The sequence below is a fragment of the Meriones unguiculatus genome, chromosome 4 (assembly GCF_030254825.1).
Source record: "Meriones unguiculatus strain TT.TT164.6M chromosome 4, Bangor_MerUng_6.1, whole genome shotgun sequence".
NCBI classification, from domain to species: domain Eukaryota; kingdom Metazoa; phylum Chordata; class Mammalia; order Rodentia; family Muridae; genus Meriones; species Meriones unguiculatus.
In genome coordinates this window covers 100,650,645-100,671,556 of record NC_083352.1, presented here as the reverse complement: position 1 = coordinate 100,671,556, position 20,912 = coordinate 100,650,645, and the positions used below count along the sequence as shown (strand labels likewise).

At 42.2% G+C, this 20,912-nt stretch overlaps 1 protein-coding gene across 6 annotated transcripts in view; it reads left to right on the top strand.

Annotated features, from left to right (window-relative positions):
* Golga3 (golgin A3) overlaps positions 1 to 20,912 on the top strand; it is a 48,230-nt gene that overhangs the window by 19,405 nt on the left and 7,913 nt on the right. For all 6 annotated transcript variants that reach the window (XM_021644906.2, XM_060382654.1, XM_021644908.2 and 3 more), the window contains 12 exons: positions 992 to 1,194; positions 3,022 to 3,159; positions 6,383 to 6,544; positions 7,058 to 7,426; positions 9,764 to 9,841; positions 10,808 to 11,071; positions 12,107 to 12,201; positions 13,834 to 14,050; positions 14,706 to 14,849; positions 15,689 to 15,886; positions 17,926 to 18,042; positions 20,207 to 20,346. In XM_021644906.2, coding sequence (XP_021500581.1) covers positions 992 to 1,194; positions 3,022 to 3,159; positions 6,383 to 6,544; positions 7,058 to 7,426; positions 9,764 to 9,841; positions 10,808 to 11,071; positions 12,107 to 12,201; positions 13,834 to 14,050; positions 14,706 to 14,849; positions 15,689 to 15,886; positions 17,926 to 18,042; positions 20,207 to 20,346 — 2,125 coding nt within the window. The remainder of the gene's footprint in view (positions 1 to 991; positions 1,195 to 3,021; positions 3,160 to 6,382; positions 6,545 to 7,057; positions 7,427 to 9,763; positions 9,842 to 10,807; positions 11,072 to 12,106; positions 12,202 to 13,833; positions 14,051 to 14,705; positions 14,850 to 15,688; positions 15,887 to 17,925; positions 18,043 to 20,206; positions 20,347 to 20,912) is intronic.

Below are 20,912 nucleotides of genomic sequence, written 5' to 3'. Positions count from 1 at the left end.
TTTGTAATTCCATAATTACTCATGGCACTTTTATGATTGTTCATGGATATGGCCACGATATTAGCTAAATATTTGAGTTAGTTGATGTGTATTCTTCCAGACCTGTAAAAGAAGGCAATACTCAGATCTCTTGTTTACTACCAGTCTTTCCCTCAACTCAGGCTGTTAATATGTGTCCTTTTTGTATCTATTCAGTGCTACAGGTCTAATTTTGGGCTTTCTTGGTTGGTAATTTCACTGTTTAAAATGGCTCTAAATGCATATGCTCTGTGTATGAGGAGGCTCAGAATAATTTTGTGGAGAATACAGTGTGTTACAGAAACTTTGCTAAGGCATAGTAGCTGACTTACATACTGCTGCTGGCTATGCGCTTTATAGTCATTCATAATAATTAAGATAAAAGACAAGACCAGTGGTGCACACTTTGAATCCCAGCACTTGGGAAGTAGAGGCAGGCAGATCTCTGTGAGTTTGAGGCCAGTCTGGGCTACAGAGTGAGTTCCAGGACAGCCATGACTACACAGAGAAACCCTGTCTCAAACTAACAAACAAACCACAAATAAACAAATAAAAGACACGTAGATGAATGGTTAATAGATAATACATTAAAAAATTCAGTAGATGAATAGTTTTTAATAAATAATAAATCAATAAAAATAATAAATATTAAAAAATTAAAGACACAAAAAATTCAGTAGAGATTAACTAAGATGTATTTAAATAAAATCTCGGGTAAATGAACAGAAACTTTCATCAGTTAATAGAACTGTTGTGACTAGGGACTCATCAGAACCCCCTTTCTGAGAGCAATTGTTGTCTGTCCACCACTGCTGTTTTTGTGGTATCTTTATAGACCATGCCACTGTGCAAAACCAACATCAACTGTACTGCTTCTCTATACAAACTTCGACTTTAGGTCAAGTGACCACTCAGCTGTGGCTTTCCTGTCGGTGCTGGTTCATCTGAGTTGGCTGTGCTTGCTTACTTTCAGTGCATGACCTTCGGCAGCAGATGGCAGCTCTACAGAGCCAGCTCCAGCAAGTACAGCTGGAGCGTACAACACTGACCAGCAAACTACAAGCATCACAGGCTGAAATTACATCTCTGCAGAATGCCCGGCAGTGGTACCAACAGCAGCTTGCATTGGCCCAGGAGGCCAGGGTCAGGCTGCAGGGAGAGATGGCCCACATCCAGGTATAGTGCAGGAAACTCCCTTCAGGGCTACGGAACATGCTTTCCCCTGCATTACAAAGGTGTTTCTAAATTGGTTGTGATGGCATCCAAAACTCTAGGGGCTAAGACAAGAGGATCACATGTTCAAAGCTAACAGAAAGGTGGAAAAGGTGTTTATGGTTTTAGATATCATGGATATGTATTTGTTTAGTGTCTGCTGATTATTTCCACCTCTGCAAGAGCCTCTCATGCCTTCCCTTCAGCCAAAGGGTAAATCTTTCTTTGATCCCAGCCCTCAGGCCCACATGTCATGGACTTTGAGGCTCTCTCACCCTGTCTTCTGTGCTCTGAATCTCTTTCATGTGGTGTGCTTGTATGACAAAGAATTTGGCAGGTAGTCCTTCTCAGAGTTTGATATTTCTCTGGCTACTTGGCCTTAGCCTTTGATATTTCACTCCCTATGTGAACTGTTGCTTTCAGGTTCTGAAAGAAACATTTTCTTCTTTCCTATTTTGTTAGTAGAAGCTAAACAAGTTGGCCTTTGAATTTTCATGTGTGAGAGCATGTGTTGGTCTGTGTATCCTTTAGACATAAGTGACACTGATATATGTATGCTTTAGCATGAAGCCTATCAGTCAGCTTTGCTTAGGCAGCATGCCTTTGAAACATGCAAGAGAAATAGTTTCTGGAATGTATTTAACCCTGAAGGTAAAATACAATATAGTCAGGGCCTGACTAGCTATATTGATTGAAAATGCCAAAGAGCACTTTCAGTCATCCTTTTAGTAATTTAGCTTAGTCAGACATGGAAACACACATCTGTAATCCCAGCACTTAGGATGCAGAGGCAGAGGTAGGTGGCAGAGGTAGGTGGATCTCTGTGAGTTCTGAGGCCAACCTAGTCTACCAAGCAAGTTCCAAGACAGCAGGGCTACACAGAGAAACCCTGCCTTGAACAAACAAAAAAAGACAGAAACTGCTATGTTTTTTAGGTGTGGAATACTCAGAGAAGTTGGATTCATATGTAAGTCAGGGAAATTAGAAGATAAGAGTGATCAAGGAGACTGCTTTTTTTCTGTAACTAGGGTTCTTCAAGATGCTGCCTCTGTCCCTGACTACTGCTTTCTTTTCCTAGGAGCACTCAGTGGGGTGGAAGACGCAGGGTAGTCCTTTTCTTGTTGTTGTCTTTAAACGTAGCACCTGCTATACTTCCTCCACTGCTGTGTGCAGCTTCTCTAGCTCTGAGGCCCACTCTTCTGTCCTGTCCTGAATTTGTCAGTTCAGAAGCTTTGCTAGCGTTATACGTAAGGTGGGGGAGATCTTGCTGCAGACCTGTTGCACTTAAGTGTTTTTCATATTTTGCATCTCTCTGCTGCTGCTCACCTCTTGGGAACTTGTAATGCTGGCCTCTCTTTCTTGAAAACACTGTGAATTAAATTAGGCCCTGATTGTCTTTGGCACTGGTGGGGATTTGTTGGGATTTAGTTATTAGTTTATAGGTGTACCTTAAGTGGGAACTCCAGTGTAGATCATGTCTAAACTGCACATTCTCAGGTGTGAAGGCATGGTTTCTTGGTGGGCTCCCAGCCCCATACAGAACCCGCATGGCTCAAGTTCAAGGTAGGTTGGCAGAGGGTTGTGAAGGTGGAGCGGAAGCCCGAAGGGCAGGAGCTTTCCTTGCATTAGGGACATTTAGAAGGTCTGTCAGTAGCCATCCTTAAGAAAGAGAGAACCTCTTAGTGACTAGGGATCATCTGCCCCACACTTGATGCCTAATTTTAAGCTCCTTTTTACCTCCTGGGCTTTATTTATTTATTTATTTACTTACTTACTTACTTACTTTTGAAGGTTGGACAGATGACCCAAGCCGGCCTTTTGGAGCACCTGAAGCTTGAGAATGTGTCCCTATCACATCAACTAACAGAAACTCAGCATAGATCCATCAAGGAAAAAGAGCGTATAGCTGTTCAGCTCCAGAGCATTGAGGTGAGGATTGTGGTAACAATGGAGTGGTAATTTTTATCTGACTTTGGTTCTTGCTGGCAAGTGTAAAACACACACAGACATAATCAAAATAACAAAGTAAACATAAATATATCTTGTGAAAATGTATGCTTTTCTATAGTATGTAATATTTCAAAAAAATCTTTTGGGACTACAGAGATGGCTTAGTTGGTAAGAGCGCTTGCTGTGCAAGCATGAGGACATGAATACATAAAGCCAGACATGGCTGTGTGTGCCTGTAACCCCAGAATTTGTGGGGTTTGGGACGAGGATCTTGTGAACTTGCTGGCTAACTAGCCTAGACAAAAAGTCAAGCTTTTAATTCAGTGAGCAACATTGCTTCAAGGTAGTGTGATGGAGAGAAACAGAGATGGACACCCAATGTTTTCCTGAGGCCTGTACATATACAAGCATTTGTATGTGTTCCCACACATTTATGTGAATGTACCACAAAAACATATACTACACACACACACAAGCCCTTTGAGCAACATGCAGTGTTAGCTGTTCAGCATTTTGGCATTCTGCCTCTTGTCTGGCCTGTGTTTCCTTGGGACCTTGTCATTCTTCTCTAAACTCTTCCTTGGATCTGAGTTCCTACCAACGCATTGTTGCACTTTTGGGACAGCTAATCCTAGGGTATATGGGGAGAGAGGGCGATAAGTATGTTTGTATGTCAGACTGTATTTCCATGCCCAGTGATAATAGGGGATTTTATTTGTTTGCAAGCGTTCAGCCTGCTTTCAGTCCTCCAGTGCACAGTGCTCTTCCAAAGGCATTTTCATTATTGCCTGCTATCACTATAGAGCATCTCTAGATGATGATGGGAAATGTGTATTTTTCTTGGATCTAATTCCTACTCTTAACACCCTAAATCAGTAGTTCTCAACCTTCCTAATGCTTCATCCTTTAAATACAGTCCCTCATGTTGTGGTGACCCTCAACCATAAAATTAATTTTTTGCTACTTCATAACTGTAATTTTATGTTTTACCATTATGAATTGTGAAATAAATGTCTGACATGCTGTGTAGCTGATATGTGACCCCCAGGTTGAGAACTGCTACCATGAATGATTTTTTTTTTAATAATTTAATTTTATTTTATGTGCATCCGTGTGAAGGTGTCAGATCCCCTGGAACTGGAGTTATAGACAGTTGTGATCTGCCATGTGGGTGCTGGGAATTGAACCCAGGTCCTTTGGAAGAACAGACAGTGCTCTCCAGGCCCCCATAGATGATTTCTTAACCAATCTGAGACTTTCTTTTTGCTTTTCAAGACAGGCCTAGGTAACCCAGGCTATATTCAAACTCTCTATAGCTTAAGATAACCTTGAACTCTTATTGTCCTGCCTCTTATCTACCGAGTGTTATGATTTTATATATGTCCCACAATACCCATTTTAATGTGATATGGGGATCAAACCCAGAGCTTTGTGAGTGACAGACAGTCATTCTACTAACTGCATTATATTCCTATCCCCTTGCCCTAGTTTACTTTCTATAACTTGGATAGTATTACTTGTTTCATATTATTGATACAAAAAGCAAAAAAGCAACAAAACAAAAAACATGTAAAACATCTAGTCAAAGACTGGTAGGATGCTAAACTTGCTTGCTGTCAAGCTATTGACTTAAGTTCTATCCCTGCAACCCACATAGTGGAAGAAAAAACTGACTCCTGCAAGTTATTCTCTGAGCTCCATATTGGCACCGTGGCATGTATGTCTACACAGATGTGCTCACATTCATGTGTATGTGTGCACTTGTGAATGTGTGACCAATATCTGGTTTCATCCATATAGTCAAATTGTTAAGAAATGCCGTATTTAGGCAGGTGGTGGAGGTGCATGCCTTTAATCCCAATACTTGGAAGGCTGAGGCAGGCAGATCTTCAAAGCCAAGCTTTGATCTACAGAGTGACTTCCAGGACAGCTAGGCCTACAGAGAGAAACCCTGTCTCAAAAATACAACAACACAAAAAGGAATGCCATATTTGTCCATGATTCTTGTTGTTTTTGTTCTACTAAGTAGTGCCAAATAGAAGTCTTATTAGAGAGGTTATTTAATGTTCTATACTTGAAAAGGAGAAATAGGTTTCTGAGCTGTCCTCTCATGAGAAATGGTCAGGGAGAAGACTCATTCCATTCTTGGTTCCTTTCTAAAAAGGAGTGAGTGAGTGAGTAAGTGGGTGGGTGGGTGGGTGAATGAGTGAGTGAAATGGGGTCTCACAGCCCATGCTGGCCTGGATCTCACTGCATAACAAGGAAGACCTTGAACAACAGCAACTACTACTATACTTCTATTTTGAGACAGGGTCTCACTGTATAGTCCTGGCTGCTGTAGAATGTAGACCAGGCTGGTCTTTAAATCACAGAGATCTACCTCTGCCTCTGCCTCCACCTTCTCTGTCCCCCGTTCCTCTGCCACAAGTGCTGGGATTGCAGGTGTGTGCCTCCACCTGTAGTCTAATGCAGTACTTCCTGTATGCATGTTAGGCAAGCACTTTTTGTCTAAGTGATCTGTGGAAAGACAAGGAAAAAGCTTTGTCCCATACCTTCCATTCTCAGGATGAGATTTTAAATCTCAAATTTGAGATTTCCAGGGTTTGAACATGCTCCATTTTAGTAGTCCCATGCCTGAAGGCACGATCCATGAGACCCACAGTACTCCTCTTTCCACCTCAGCTTTTTAAGTAGCCAGGAGGGTCCTCTCTTGGGACAGGATCCTCTTGGGACAGTCTTGGTCAGCTGGGATAAGAGTCCTGAGTAGCCTTGCCTTGTCTCTACCTTGTGCAAGTCAATATGTACCAGTTACTGACTCTGAGACTTTCAGTTTTCAGTTCATAGACAGGATGGAGATGTGAATAGGGACTTCTTCCATAGTAGTGGATTTCTCTGTAAAGGGTGAGACTTGAAGTTTGTTATTGATGATCAAATTTTTCTGCTTTCTAAGAACTACTGTTTCTAGGGTTGGAGAGATGGCTCAGTAGTTAAGAGAAGTTACTGTTCTTTTAAAGGGCCCAGGTTGACTTTCTAGCACCCACATGTTGCTCACAACCATCTTAACTCCAGTTCCAGGAGTTCCAAAGCCCTCTTTTGGCCTCAGCAGGCACTAAGCATGCGTGTGGTACCCATACATTTATGCAGTCAAAACATTGATACACACGAGATAAATCTTTAAAAGAAACACTATTTTCTTTTTCAGGCTGACATGTTGGATCAGGAGGCAGCCTTTGCACAGATTCAAGAGGCAAAAACAATGGTCGAGGAGGACCTCCAAAGGAAGCTGGAAGAATTTGAAGGTGAACGGGAGCAGTTACAGAAAGCGGCAGATGCAGCATCATCTCTGGAGCAACAATTGGAACAGGCAAGTAATGCTGCTACCTGGACCGTACGCTCACAGAGATTTCTGTGGATATGGGCCTTACCTGGTATGCATGTCCACGTGCCATTCATACTTGGCCTGTGTGTGATCTCTGGTATCACACTATGTTGGTAGTTCAGGTTTGTTTTGGGTTATCTGTTGAATATATTTGTTCTGTTGCCAGCCTGACCACAAGTTTGCTTCTTCTATACTCTAAAATTTTACATAAAAAAAAAAATCCTTCAAGCCAGGTGTGGTGTTACACACCTTTAATCCCAGCACTCAGGGAGGCAGAAACAGGCGCATCATTGTGACTTTGAGGCCAGCCTGGTCTACAAAGCAAGTCTAGGACAGCCAAAGCTACAAAGAAAAACCCTGTCTTGACAAACCCCACTCCTCCACAAAAAAAAAGAAAAGACCCTTTATTGAATCCATAAAAATTACTTAAATTCTGAACATCAAAAATGGATAAGCTCTTGTACTAGGCAGCCTGTTAAGTTTATCACTTATTCCCAGGTGAAACTGACATTGTTCCAGCGAGACCAGCAGCTTGCAGCACTTCAGCAGGAACACCTAGATGTGATAAAGCAGCTCACATCAACACAAGAAGCTCTGCAGACGAAAGGGCAGTCCCTTGATGACCTGCACACACGTTATGATGAGCTACAAGCAAGGCTGGAAGAGCTGCAGAGAGAGGCTGACTCCAAGGAAGACACAATTCACTTCTTGGAGAATGAGAAGATTGTCTTGGAAGTGGCTCTGCACTCAGCCAGGAGTGATAAGGAAGAACTTGATAGAGGAGCACAGCGTTTGGAAGAAAATACTGAGGAGACAGCAGGGGTTTTGGAACAATTGAGACAAGACTTGGCTGTCAAGTCCAACCAGGTAACTTGATCTTAGCTGTCTTCTGAAGGACCATACATTAATTCTTTTTTGGGATGTGGTCTGTTGCAAATGTGAGTGATCAAGGGAAGAGTGTTCTTGAGGCCCCATTTCAGTTATTCAATCACTGAGTCAGTCATTCAATCACTCACTCCTTTTTTAAAAAGTGACCAAGTATGGAATGGGTCTTCTTTCTGACCATTTGTCACGGGAGGACAGACCAGAAACACATCTCTCCTTTTCTAGTATGTATGGAACATTAAATAACCTCTTTGATAAGACTTCTATTTGGCACTACTTAGCAAGAAACCAGTAGTTCTTGTTATACCCTTTTCTCTCCATTAGCCTCTGGGTGTGGAGGAACCAGATCCTAGGAAACGAAATGGGGAGGAGGGACTTTTAAATATATCTGCCCAAAAAACAACAGGTTTTACTAATGACGTTATGGCATTCAGCTAGAGGAGAAGTTGCAGTATACTTGGTTTTCCTTTTTTTTTCCACTACATGTGATTTGATGTGATAATGGTATTCAGACTGTGATAGATACCTCCTGATAGGTTCCTCCTGTTAACACAATGCCCTGGAATGTAAAAGCCCAGCTCAGCAAGCTAGCTACACATGGGAAGCACCAGTGTGCTAATAGTTAACACTGATATAAATTAACAGATCTATAAAAACTACATAGCAAAGAAAGATGCTCAGTAAGTGGAACTAGTGTTGGAATGATTCTGCCTGAATATCCTGTCCTGTAAGGACAAGGATAGGGATCCTGTTTTTCTTGGAGACATTAATTTAGGGGGAATTGTCAGAGTTCTCTGTTAGTGTGGTAAGAGGGACCTCAGCTGACACTGGAACGTCCATTATATGGACAGTATTTATCATGTTGAGATTTTACTATGCTGTATTATGATTTCCTTAAAGATGGAGCAGCATAGTGGAGTGAGGTTCTCCTGCATGTTGCTTGGAGCTCTGAAGTCTTATTTCCTGACATAAGGAGCATATAGGTAGCCTTACAGGGAAACCACTGTCTCTCAATCTCTGCCCTGCCCAGGTGCTAGCTGTCCCACCTGGCTGGTTAGAATGGGCATGTGGCCTCAAGGGTCTCTGAGAAAGTGCTGTCCAGATAAGTCTCTGGGGTTTACTGGCCTCAATTTCCTCTTTGCCTAGTTCATCCTCTTATTTCTTCTGTGGAATTGTGATGAGGCCTAGTGTGCAGGTGACATAGTGATCTCCTGGTGTGCAGGAGGTAATGGAAGATATGTCTAGAAGAGCCAAAGCCTTAGTCCCTTCTTAGGATTCCTGAAGAAGAATCTGAAAACAGTCTCCAGATTGTAGGAAAAATGGCTGCTGGTTTTCTTGCTGTGTCAAGTTACCACTAGATTTGTGTAGACCATGTTTTGGTCTTTTAGGAGGACTCATTTTAATATAGAAAACCTTACTACTCAGCAAGCTCTTCCCATATCTGAAGCATTGTATGCAAAATAACTGCTGTCAGGTGAGCCTGATTTCACTGCCACTTCAGAATATAATGGTTGAATGAATAATGTGCTGTGTCTGGTTATCGCTATCATTTATCATGGACATGTACCATGGCAGAGTGCTGTTTAAGAGTCTTGGTGGGGTGTCTTTGGTTTGTTCAAAAGCATTTTGTTATTGGGCTTGGGGTTCTACTTTCTGGTAGAACTCTTGCCTCGTATGCACCAGAGTTCAGTCCCCAGAATCTCTCTATCTTTCTTTCTCTCATACACAAAAACAAAACAACAGTAAGCTTTTTTTTTTTCTGTACCAGAGTAGCCCTTCACATACATCATGTATTCCTGAGTCCCTGGGGCTATTCATGTGCAGATCAGTCTGGGCCCTGAGATGGCAATTTCTACACGCTTCCAAATAGTATGGGTTAGCTGGTCTCTGGTATGCATTAAGTCACAAAGATGTGGGTTGTTGTAAGTTGAGCTTCAGTGGATCAGAACCTCATTCATTCCTTTATGTAGTGTCTGGATGCTTTTCTGCTGCAAGAACAGAGCTAAGAAGCTGTAGCAAACATGTGGTCCATAAAACTCTGGCTATTCCAGGAAAGGCTTATAACTATCTACTCTGGAGCATCCCCTACCTCATCTTTTCCTTCACTCCACTGCTCTTCACCTTGTCTTTGTACTTTTAAAGTGGCAAGGAGGGAGGATGCTGGTTATGTGTCCTGTCTAAGCAGCCTTTGGGCTATTAATATGTATCTGATTGAAAGCTACCTTCTGTGCTCTGGATGATGCTGGCTCTTTAGAAATGCCACTGGGCACAGACCTAGAACTGTCAGGCCACCCACCCTTCTGCAAATTTCTTCTGTAGGTGGAACACTTGCAGCAAGAGACAGCCACATTGCGAAAACAGATGCAGAAAGTAAAAGAGCAGTTTCTTCAACAGAAGGTAAGACATAAGAACACAAGTGTTGGACATATTGCTGAGTAGTCTATTTGTTTCAGTAGAACAAAATCAGAAAGATGGAAGCATCTAGGTCTTACTGATCCTTTTTAGAGGTATTGCATTTGTTCTAAGTTGTCTGTGCCCTCCTCCCAACCCCCTGTCAGTGAGGCAGGATGCCCTTTCTCCCCTGAAATAGGATCTATGATCTTCAAAGACTGAGTGTAATACCTACCATTATGGTGCCTTGTAAGGATACCCTGTAATCATCATTCCCAAGAGCTGTGTATACATTTTTGTCAGTGTGTGCTGGTTGTGTTTGCTGTATAAAATGTGTGAAAAGTTTACACTATAATCCAACATTAAAACAAATTTAGTTTGTACCCAATATGATATAATTTTTATATTGTGAAGCCTTTGTCTCCTGGTAGAGGAATGGCTATGATTCCTTACTTTGTACCAGCCATCAGTTGAATGTTTTGTTCTGAGAAAAGAAGATCCTCCAAAGCTTGTTTATAAGTAGTGTTTCAGTTTATTACTAAGATAAGCGAAGGACTAACTTTCAGAATCCAGGTACCCCAACCTCAGAGAGATTAATTCTTGAGAGATTATCCAGAAGATATAAGGATCCCTGAAGAATAATGGGATGCTTAATGCAGTATCGAGATTTTGGGAGCATAGTTTGTAGTCATATCATATGACAGAAATCCAGACATGCTATCATTATTGGTGTTTCTCAATGGGTACTGTCAGATTTCATAAAGTGTATTGTTTTGCGTAAAAAGTTGTACACTAGGGCTAGGGGTGTAGTTTAGTAGTGAAAGCACTTGCCTCTCATCCTCTAAGCCCTGGCTTCCACACCTAGTGTGTGGGTGAGAAGAGGGTTCTGCCTTGAATGGTTGGTAAACGTTTTCATAAGGCAGCCTTATTCCTTGGGTAAGGTGCTGACTGGCACTGCGTTTTGTCCTGAAGGTAATGGTAGAGGCCTACCGGCGAGACGCTACTTCCAAAGACCAACTCATCAGTGAGCTGAAAGCGACCAAAAAACGGCTGGACTCAGAGATGAAGGAACTGAGGCAGGAGCTAATCATGCTGCATGGAGAGAAGAAGACTGTGGAAGTAGAGCACTCACGGCTGCAGAAGGACATATCCCTGGTTCACCAGCAGATGGCAGATCTTGAGGGGCATCTTCAGTCAGTGCAGAAAGAACGAGATGAAATGGAGATTCACCTGCAGGTGGAATGCAATGGATAGGTTCTTTTGAGTTGTGAAGGTTCAGCTAAGGGTGGTGGGGGCTTTCTGTGTGCAGGGTGGAATGGGGAGCACCAGCCAAGAAAGGCTTTTGAAACAATCTAGAGACAGGGCCTTCCTGAAACTAATATCATATAAATCCAGGCTGTGATGCCACATGAAAGAAACCAAGAAGAGCAAGCACTTGGACATGCCATCATACCATAGGGTCTGTGGAGCTAGTGGTTGGCAGCAGACGAAAAGGAGAGAGTGCTCTGCAGATAGTCCGAGTTTAGGAGGGTGCAGGCACTGAGAGGATCATGAGGCTACCCGTGGTCTCTTGACAGCTGTACTGCCCCTGAGGCTAGTTGTTTTAATGAGTAGAGTGACTGGCTTGGTGATCAGACAAGGTAGGGATAAGGGATGAGCTAAGGGTAGAGATAGAGATCTCTCTCTCTCAAATAAGAAACACTTCCTGGATGAGAAGTTTGGAAAGGTGATATGTAGTATGCTAGAACCAAAAAAAAAAAAAAAAAAGTAGGCAAGTGGCCAATATGGTTTTATAAGGGTGGTATGTCTAGTGCTTACCCAACAGCACTTTGTACCTTTCATGAGGCATCAAGTAAGGCCTGAGCTAACCTGAACTATCTTTACTGCCAGGACATTAGCTTCAGAAAGGTATTTAATGGTCTGGACAGATGCCAGAAATTTTTTGTTGTTATTTTGTTTTCTTTTTATGTATATGGGTGTTTTGGTTGTGTGTATATCTGTGTACCATGAGCATGCCACCCATGGAAATCAAAAGAGGGTGTTGAATTGCTTAGAACTGGAATTACATATTACATATGATTATGAACTGCTATGTGGTTTCTGGGAATTGAAACTTGGGTCCTCTAGGAGAACAGCCAGTTCTCTTAATTGCGGAGCCATCTCTCCAACCCTCAGAAATGCTTTTGACCTCTATGAAGTGTTATTTATCAGTGACAAATATCTGGAATAGGTGGTTCTTTACTTACTGCACATTTTTTGTTCATTTTAAAGTCTTTGCAGTTTGACAAAGAGAAGATGATAGCCCTTACTGAGGCCAATGAGACACTAAAGAAACAAATAGAAGAGCTGCAGCAAGAGGCCAAGAAGTAAGTCTATAAGGAGCATACACTTACCTCTAAGGGGCACCAGTTCTGCTGAGGGAACAGCCTGTATTTTCCTTGATGTTGCTATGTCCATAACGTACTCTTACTGAATTTGAGCTCATGAAAAAGGTAGCTTGGAGCATGGATTCTAAAGTTCCATCCTGATTTCATTTTTTCTTACTTACTTATCTGAGTTTAGAAGTTAATTTGGAGGAAAAAAAAAAAAGTTAATTTGCTCAACCATCCTTTACAGAAGCGCCCCTTTCCCCCACAAGCTGGGGATGAAAGCCAGGATGTTGAGCACACTAAAATATCCTTCTCCTTTTATTTAATTTGACTTTTTATGCCACACACTGCTGTCAATAGTCTGTCATTCCTGTTCCATCACTAGGGTTGACACTGATATTTATTCGTCATACTGTAGTATGTGCGTGCACATATTACTCAGATACACATATGTACACATGGAAACATCCTCTTGGGCCATTTATTTATTTTAATTTTATGTTTTGAGACAGAATAGCACTGTGTAGCCCCACCTGTCCCGGAGTACATTGAGATCTAGCTACCTTTGTTCTTTTAGTTTTTTGAGACAGTATCTCTCTTTATAGCCTAGATTAATCTCACACTTGTGATATTCATGCTTCATTTTCTCAAATGCTGGGATTGCAGTGTGAGCTGTGACTCCCAACCTCTTGGGGCCTCTTTAATCCATGCTATATTCTGTGCTGCTTGTGTTTTATCAGCTAGTAATAATATCTTAATAAATCGGATAAGAGTTTATTTTTTACCTTCAGGAAAAATGTTGGGGATATCTTGGTTGGCGTGTTCTGTTTCTCTGCCTTCACAAGATCATTTTGTTTCGTTGAGAAAAGGATTCACTCTATAGCTGCAGCTTCCCTGTGTCCAGCACTGTCTCTCTTTTTTAAAAAAATATTTATTATGTATACAATGTTCTGTCTGCATGTACATCTGCATGCCAGAAGAAGACACCAGATGGTTGTGAGCCACCATGTGGTTGCTGGAAATTGAACTCAGGACCTCTGGAAGAGCAGCCAGTGCTCTTAACCTCTGAGCCATCCCTCCAGTCCTGCAGCTGTCTTCCTGCCTCAGCCTCTCAGATGCTAGGATTACAGGTGTACACCACCATACTCACCACAGAAGCACTTTTAAATTATGCAAAGAAGAGGGCAGGTCTTGATGATGGTGAATGTGACTTAGTGGATTCACATTGTTTTCCTGTCCCTCTAATGTGGATTACTGACAGATACCTCTTCTTCAGTAACCAAACCAGAGCAAGAACACACTTGCCCAAGTCCTCCTGAGGGCCAGCTAGGTTCTGGGGAGACAGAATGGGATTAAGCTGAAGTGGCCTCTCAAGAGCACTACCCTAATCCTGGTGTGGTGCCAGACACATCTCTTGAGTTTAAAACCAGCCTGATCTACAGAGCAAGTTCCAGGACAGCCAAGGCTACACAGAGAAACCCTGTCTCAAAAAACCAAAACAAACAAACAAAAAAGTCACTACCCAGCCCTGAAGGGTGAACTGACTGCAACATGTGCTCTTGGTGTTTCAGGCCAGGGAGCTGGTTGTTTACACTGGAGGTTAACTCAGGTTTCTCACTCATGTCTCAGGGCCATCACAGAACAGAAGCAGAAGATGAAGCGGCTGGGCTCAGATCTGACCAGTGCCCAGAAGGAAATGAAGACTAAGCACAAGGCTTATGAGAATGCTGTGAGCATTCTCAGCCGCCGCCTGCAGGAGGCGCTGGCTTCTAAGGAGGCCACAGATACAGAGCTGAGCCAGCTCAGAGCTCAGAACGCTGGTGGCAGCAGTGACCCTGTTCTACATGTAGGTAAACACATTTCTCCCTGTTGAAGTCCTTATGACACTTTTTTGGTTTTGGTTTTGGTTTTGGTTTTCGAGACAGAGTTTTTCTGTATAATAGCCCTCGCTGTCCTGGAACTTGCTTTGTAGACCAGGCTGGCCTTGAACTCACAAGTGCTGAAGCAGGATGATTAGGATTTTAAGGCTAATCTTGGCTGTATAGCAAATTCTAGGCCAGCATGAGCTACATGAGACCTATCTCAAATAAACAAAATAGCGCTTTCTGAGTTGGGTTTAGTGATGTAATCCCAACACTTGTGAGGCTGAGGGGAGAGGTTCACTAGTTCAAAGCCAGTGTTGTCTTCTAAGTAAGGAAGGCTGTGTTTCCAAAAGCAAAACAATAGGGCTGGCTAAATGGCTCATTGGGTAAAGGCCCCTTCCACCATGTCTGATGACTAGAGTTTGATCCCCAATCACATGGTGGAAGGAAAAGACCTGACTCCCACAAGTTGTCCCTTGAACTCTACCTGCATACAAGGGCACCTACACACATAAACACACAATAAATAAATAACATAATAAAAAATTAAAAACAACAAAATCTAGAATGTGGTCATGAGAGTTGAAGGAGGAAAGGACCAGTGACTAAAATAAACGTGATTCCCATTTTGGCTCTCAGGAGAAGATTCGGGCTCTGGAGGTAGAACTGCAGAATGTTGGCCAAAGCAAGATACTTTTGGAGAAGGAGTTACAGGAGGTGATCACAATGACTAGCCAGGAGCTGGAAGAGTCCCGGGAGAAGGTGCTAGAGCTGGAAGATGAGGTAATTCCTAAACACAGTGTTGCTGTCTGCTCAGCATTGCTCCTTGGCACTTGATCACCTTGTAATTGTTGGTAGACCAGATGGTTGCCAATACTCTAGGGAGGTAGTAGTTATTACTTTACAGTTACCAAATATCTACTGAGACTTACGTTCTGAGGCAGGTGTGTCTAGCCTATACCTTATGTGACACATGAGTCCCAAGATAGCTATGAATCCATACTAATAGATTTGTAGATAACAGATTTGACATATTTCAGTGTTTAAATGTTAGATAATTCTATTCTTTTCCCAGTTAGAATGCTTTGACTGTAAATAACAAACCCAAATTAAGTCTTGTCAAAAAACTGAAAACACAGAAACAGTTTATTGGCCCTATTCAGGCAGTGTTCACATAGTCACTAAGGGCCCTGTCACCAGCCCCTGGTCTACCCCAATGCCTACCATGCTGCTCCAGCAGGGTCTTTAGGAATTTTACATAACTTTTAGAGGTGTGTATTTTATTTAGTTTCTATCCTGTCCTCGCTTAGCCAAGGCCCTGAGCCATTTCTGGACTAGCTTCTCTGAAGTCTGTGAACCTAAAAGAGTAGCAGCCTCCCAGATAATGAGTCAGTTTGTGCTTTAGTATTAGCCCTTGTTGAAAATTGCTCACCTGTTTTAGCTGAGCCTATCTAGCAGAATATGAATTTTTTATGTGGGAAGGTGTTGCTTTTGACACAGGGTCCAGGATGGCCTTGAATTGATCCTCTTCCTCTGCCCCTGCCTCCCAAGTGCTGGGGTTGTGGGCGTGGACACCACACCTGCCCAGAGCATGAAATTTTACATGTACCAATATGTTTCAGCTTCAGGAATCCAGAGGCTTCAGAAAGAAGATAAAACGTCTTGAAGAGTCAAATAAGAAACTGGCTCTGGAGTTAGAACATGAGCGAGGGAAGCTTACCGGCCTCGGACAGTCTAATGCAGCTTTGCGGGAGCACAACAGCATTCTGGAGACTGCACTAGCCAAGAGAGAAGCTGACCTGGTGCAGCTGAATCTTCAGGTGCTGAGACCTATCTGCCAGAAGCAGCATGAGAGTCATGTGGATCATATTTGTTGTCATTATCTTACCATACTGGGTCGTAGCCACTTTCAGGGGACCACCACACCTGGCTCAGTGTCTCAGAGGAACCTGGCCATTGCACAAACCTGGATCCCCAGCTGTAAGAGCCTGTAGTCATCGTACCAAGTTCATTAGTTCCTTTTGCATAGTAGGCTCCTGGTGGGACAGGTCAGATTGTTCTCTGGTTCTAGACAGGAACATGTGCAAAAGACACTTGCCTGAGGTCATGACAAGATTTAGATCTGGAATTTGAACTTCAGTTTAGCATCTTACTGTAGATTCTATTCATAGCTCGTAAGGTTCTACAGAGCTTTGGAGGTAGCTGAACACTTCAGAAAAAGTTTCAGAATTAGTTTCGATTAGGGCCACTGAGGATGCACCTTCACTAACAGCCTCTCGCAGTATCTCTCCTCAGCTGCTCTACATGATTCCTTTATGCCTTCAAAACTAGTGCCACCTTGGTGACTCTTATGCTGCCAAGTTTGGCTGCCAGCATGAGATACAACGTTGGCCAGTTCTGGAACACAGCTTTTCTGTGCTTTCAGGAAACACTTCCCAGATTTCACCTCAGTGATGCTGGACTTCTCTCAATTACTGCTACTTTCTTAGCTCCTGCTAACCAGCATCAGTTGTTGCAGGAATGCAAAGGTTTCACTTCGATGGTGCTGGTAATCGTAATTGCAGCTGACTCTTCAGCCTCAGTTGACCAGAACGACAGAATCTTAATTCAAAATATTAAACAGCCCTGGTAGAAGTTTCCTCTGGAACTTCACAAGCCAGACCTTCATCTCTGCACTGCTCTCAACATTCTTGCCTTCCAAGCTCCTAAAGAACATCCTACTGAGCTCTTAATGAACTCAATGGTTCTTCAGGCCCTGAATTCCAAAGTCCTTTCACAATCTTCCCCAAAACATGGTCAGGTCTGTCATAGCAGTACTCCACTACTGTATTAGTTAGGGTTTGTATTGCTGTGATGAAACACCATGACCAAAAAGCAAGTTGTTAAGAAAAAGGTTTATTCAGCTTTCACATTGCTGTTCATCACCAAAGGAAGTTGGGACCGAAACTTAAACAGGGCAGGAACCTAGAGGCAGGAGTTGATGCAGAAGCCATGGATGAGTGCTGGTTACTCAGTCTGGCTTCTCAATCTGCTTTCATTTAGAGCCCAGGACCACCGACCCAGGGTGGCACCACCTATAATGGGCTGGGCCCGCCCCCATTGATCACTAATTGAGAAAATGCCTTACAGCTAAATCTCATGGAGCCATTTCCTCAACTGAGGTTCCTTTCTGACAACTCTAGCTTGTATCAAATTGACACAAAAACAGCCAGTACAGCATATCACACACAAGCCTTAAAATATGTAGTTAAAATTTTAAGAGTTTATTAAGAGTTATTTTAGAAGAGTTTAGTTAGTTTACGTTTTGCTCTAGTTTCTATCACTCCTGTTGGTGCTGGGCTGTCTTGTAAACATCTCTTATGACACATTTGCATCTTTCTTTTGGGTTTCAGCTGTGTTCAAGAACACAGCCATGTGACACACTCCTGTGAGCTCAGACTCCTGCATTTATTTATTTAGTTATTTATTTGTTAGGCAGGGATCATGCATCTGGGCTGCCTTTAAGTTCACTAGATTGCTGAGGATGATGACTTTAGCTTTTAATCCTTCTACTTTGAGTCCTGGGATTATAGCCGTGCCTGTTGTTTTGTTTTATGTTATGTATATGTGCTAGGAACCAAATCCAGGGCTTTATACCTGCTGGGCACGCAATCTACCAACTGAGATACATTCCCAGCCCAGAGAGGGGTTTCTCACCTTCCCTATCTTATTTCCTTTCCTGTGATGTCATCATTACGTACGCAATCCTACTTGGCTCCACATGATGGCTGACTGTAGAGAATTTCAAATTGTATTGCGGGTTGTATAGGAGCTTGGAATTGATATTGTTCCTTATTCATCCTTTAATAATGTGATATAGGTGCAAGCAGTTTTACAGCGCAAAGAGGAGGAGGATCGCCAGATGAAGCAACTTGTCCAAGCCTTACAAGTCTCATTAGAGAAAGAAAAGATGGAAGTAAACAGCCTAAAGGAACAGGTATGTGTACAGGAACAGGAACAGCTGTATGTGCACAGATGTTCATCATGAGTGTGTACTTGTATGTGGAGGAGGCCTAAGGCTAGTATTAGGAATCTTCCTTGATGGATCTTCCACCTTATCCTTTGAGGCAAAGTCTCTTAATCAGATCTGGAATTTGCTGATGGCTAGTGTCCCTGGGGATCCTGCCTTCTAATGCTGTCCTTTCAGATGGCCCACCATGCCCACTTGGTATTTATGTGGATTCTGGGAATATGAACTCTGATCTTCTTGCTTTCATGGCAAATACTTTAAACACTGATGCATCTCCCTAGCCTATAAGACATTGATAATGTGCTTTAAAACCTTCAGAAGGAAAAAATTTTGGGAGGTGTTTGGTTTTGGTTTTGTCCTCTTTTAGACAAAGTCTCTCTATATAGCCTTGGCTGGCCTGGAACTTGCAATGTAGACATGCTGACTTCAAGCATACGTAGATCTGCCCCTCAAGTGCTGGTATTAAAGGTGTGCATGATGGTACCCAGCTGAGGAATATTTTAAGAAGTGTGTGTGTGTGTGTGTGTGTTAATTTTAATAGTTTTTAAAGCAGTCTTTTTTTTCCCTTTTATTGAAATGTTTTTATACAATCTCTTCTGATCATGCTTTTCCCTATGCCAGCTCCTTCTACCCCTCTACTTACCCAACTCTATATCCTTTCTTACTCTAAAAAACAGGCAAGCAAGAGAATTAAAAAAACAAAACAAAACAAAAAACAACAAAACAAAACACCAGAAACACATAAAACAAAACCAGAAACCATAGTATACAAACAAAAAAATAAAATAAAATAAACCACAAAAAGACAAAAAAAAATCCACAAAATAATACAAGTCTGCAAAAAATACCATTGAGTTTGTTTTGTGTTGGCCAACTACTCCTGAGCATATGGTTAATATATCTAGTGAGATTCTATTGAATAAAACTAATTTTTTCTTTGTAAGTGGTGTCAGTGGCAGAAAGTTTCTGGTTAGGGGTGGGAGTCCCTGTGCACTTACCCTGTCATTGCCTTGACCCTGTCTGTCTGCCTTAAACCTGTACAAACCCTGTGTATGCTGCCATAGGCTCTGTGCATTCATGTGCACTTTAATCCTATTGTATTTGGAAGACATCATCTGTCCTCGCTGGTTCTCCACTCTTTTCTGAATATCTATCTCCCTGAGCCCTGAAGGGGGAGGTTTGATGAAGATACCTGATTTTGGACTGGGTATTCCAAAATTTCTCACTCTGTACATTGTCCTGTTATGGATCTCTGTGTTGAATCTCATCTTGAAAGTAGTCATTTTAAAATGGAAACAACTTGACCAAAAAACCTGTGACACAAAAAACCTGTGACACAATTCTAAGGCCCATTGAAATGAAAGTATAGAGCACATTAAATAACTAATAGGACTCTGTTGATACCTTTTTTTCTTTTTCACAGTGAACCCTAGGCCCCTAAATTGCTAGGCAAGAATGCTACCACTCAGGCGCATACGAGCGAGCTGTAGTTTCTCTAACTAGTATTTCTAAGTTATTAGAAAAGAAAATGGAATTTTTTTATGCATTCAAGAATTAGCTTGAAAATCTTGGGAGAATCTGTTGTTGACTTTGAAAATCAGCAAATGATCAGAGGAGGCCAGTTACATCATAAATAGAATTAAATCATTATTATAATTAGGTGGAAATATAAGAATTAGTAATAGCCAGCTGTGCTGGCACACACCTTTAATCCCAGCGCTCAGGAGGCAGAGGCAGGAGGATCTCTGTGAGGCCAGCCTGATCTACAAAGCAAGTTGGAGGACATCCATGGCTGTTACACAGGAAAACCCTGTCTTGAAAAACAAAAAGAATTAGGAATAAACTTAATTAGCAATAAACAGGTATAGTTGAGGAATTTAAAACCTTTTTAAACTAAGAAAACTGTGAATGAATTTTTTCATTCAGCAGTGTGTCAGCTATGTGTCACTAGTACACTGTGCTGAGCGTAGAGCCAGAACCTTCATCTTTATCTGTAAGTTGGTCTTGAAAGAAAAATACACAAGAACAAACCAGTTCTGCTTGGGTTTGGTACTTTGGTACTTGTTACTTGTGGCATTTATCCTGATACAACTTGTGTGTTAGTAAAGTCAACTTCTTCACTTTCTTCTAGATGGCTGCTGCCAGGGTAGAAGCTGGACATAACCGCCGCCACTTTAAGGCAGCTACATTGGAGCTGAGTGAGGTGAAGAAGGAACTGCAGGCCAAGGAACACCTGGTACAGGCATTGCAGGCTGAGGTGGATGAGCTCCAGTGAGTACCCAATGCTTGCACAAGGATACCCCAAGGCTGGCCATGGTCACCTTGATGACTATTTTCCATACAGCACATCATAGCTATTGGGGTTTCCTCTTATCTTTAATTTATTTTTAATCTCACAGCAAGGATCATCTGTCTTTTTCTAAGGTGCCAAATACTTTAGGGACAATCAAAGGAATAGAATTATCTGACTTCTCTCTCAAGAAACCTGATTTCAACCTTAACCCAGCTCTTCCTTGACTTCTTTCTGGAATAGAAAGAACCCCATTTGGGAGCACTCAATCCAAGATTATCCTGGCTATTCAGAGATTCTTTGTAGTTTCACATTAATACAGCATCAACTCAGGCATGTGGAAAGGGACAGGGTAAACTGGGGGTATACACACCTCTAGAGCAGACCAGAGGTCTGTTTCTTGTGCTATGGAACAGTCTGATAGCATCCTAATCTGAATTTTGTGAATTGAGTTGGTCTCCCAGAGTACAAAGGGCTTTGCAGGGTTAGTGGAAATGTAGAGCACTGGAAATACTCTATACTGTCTATAGCCAATGTTAAAGGGTCT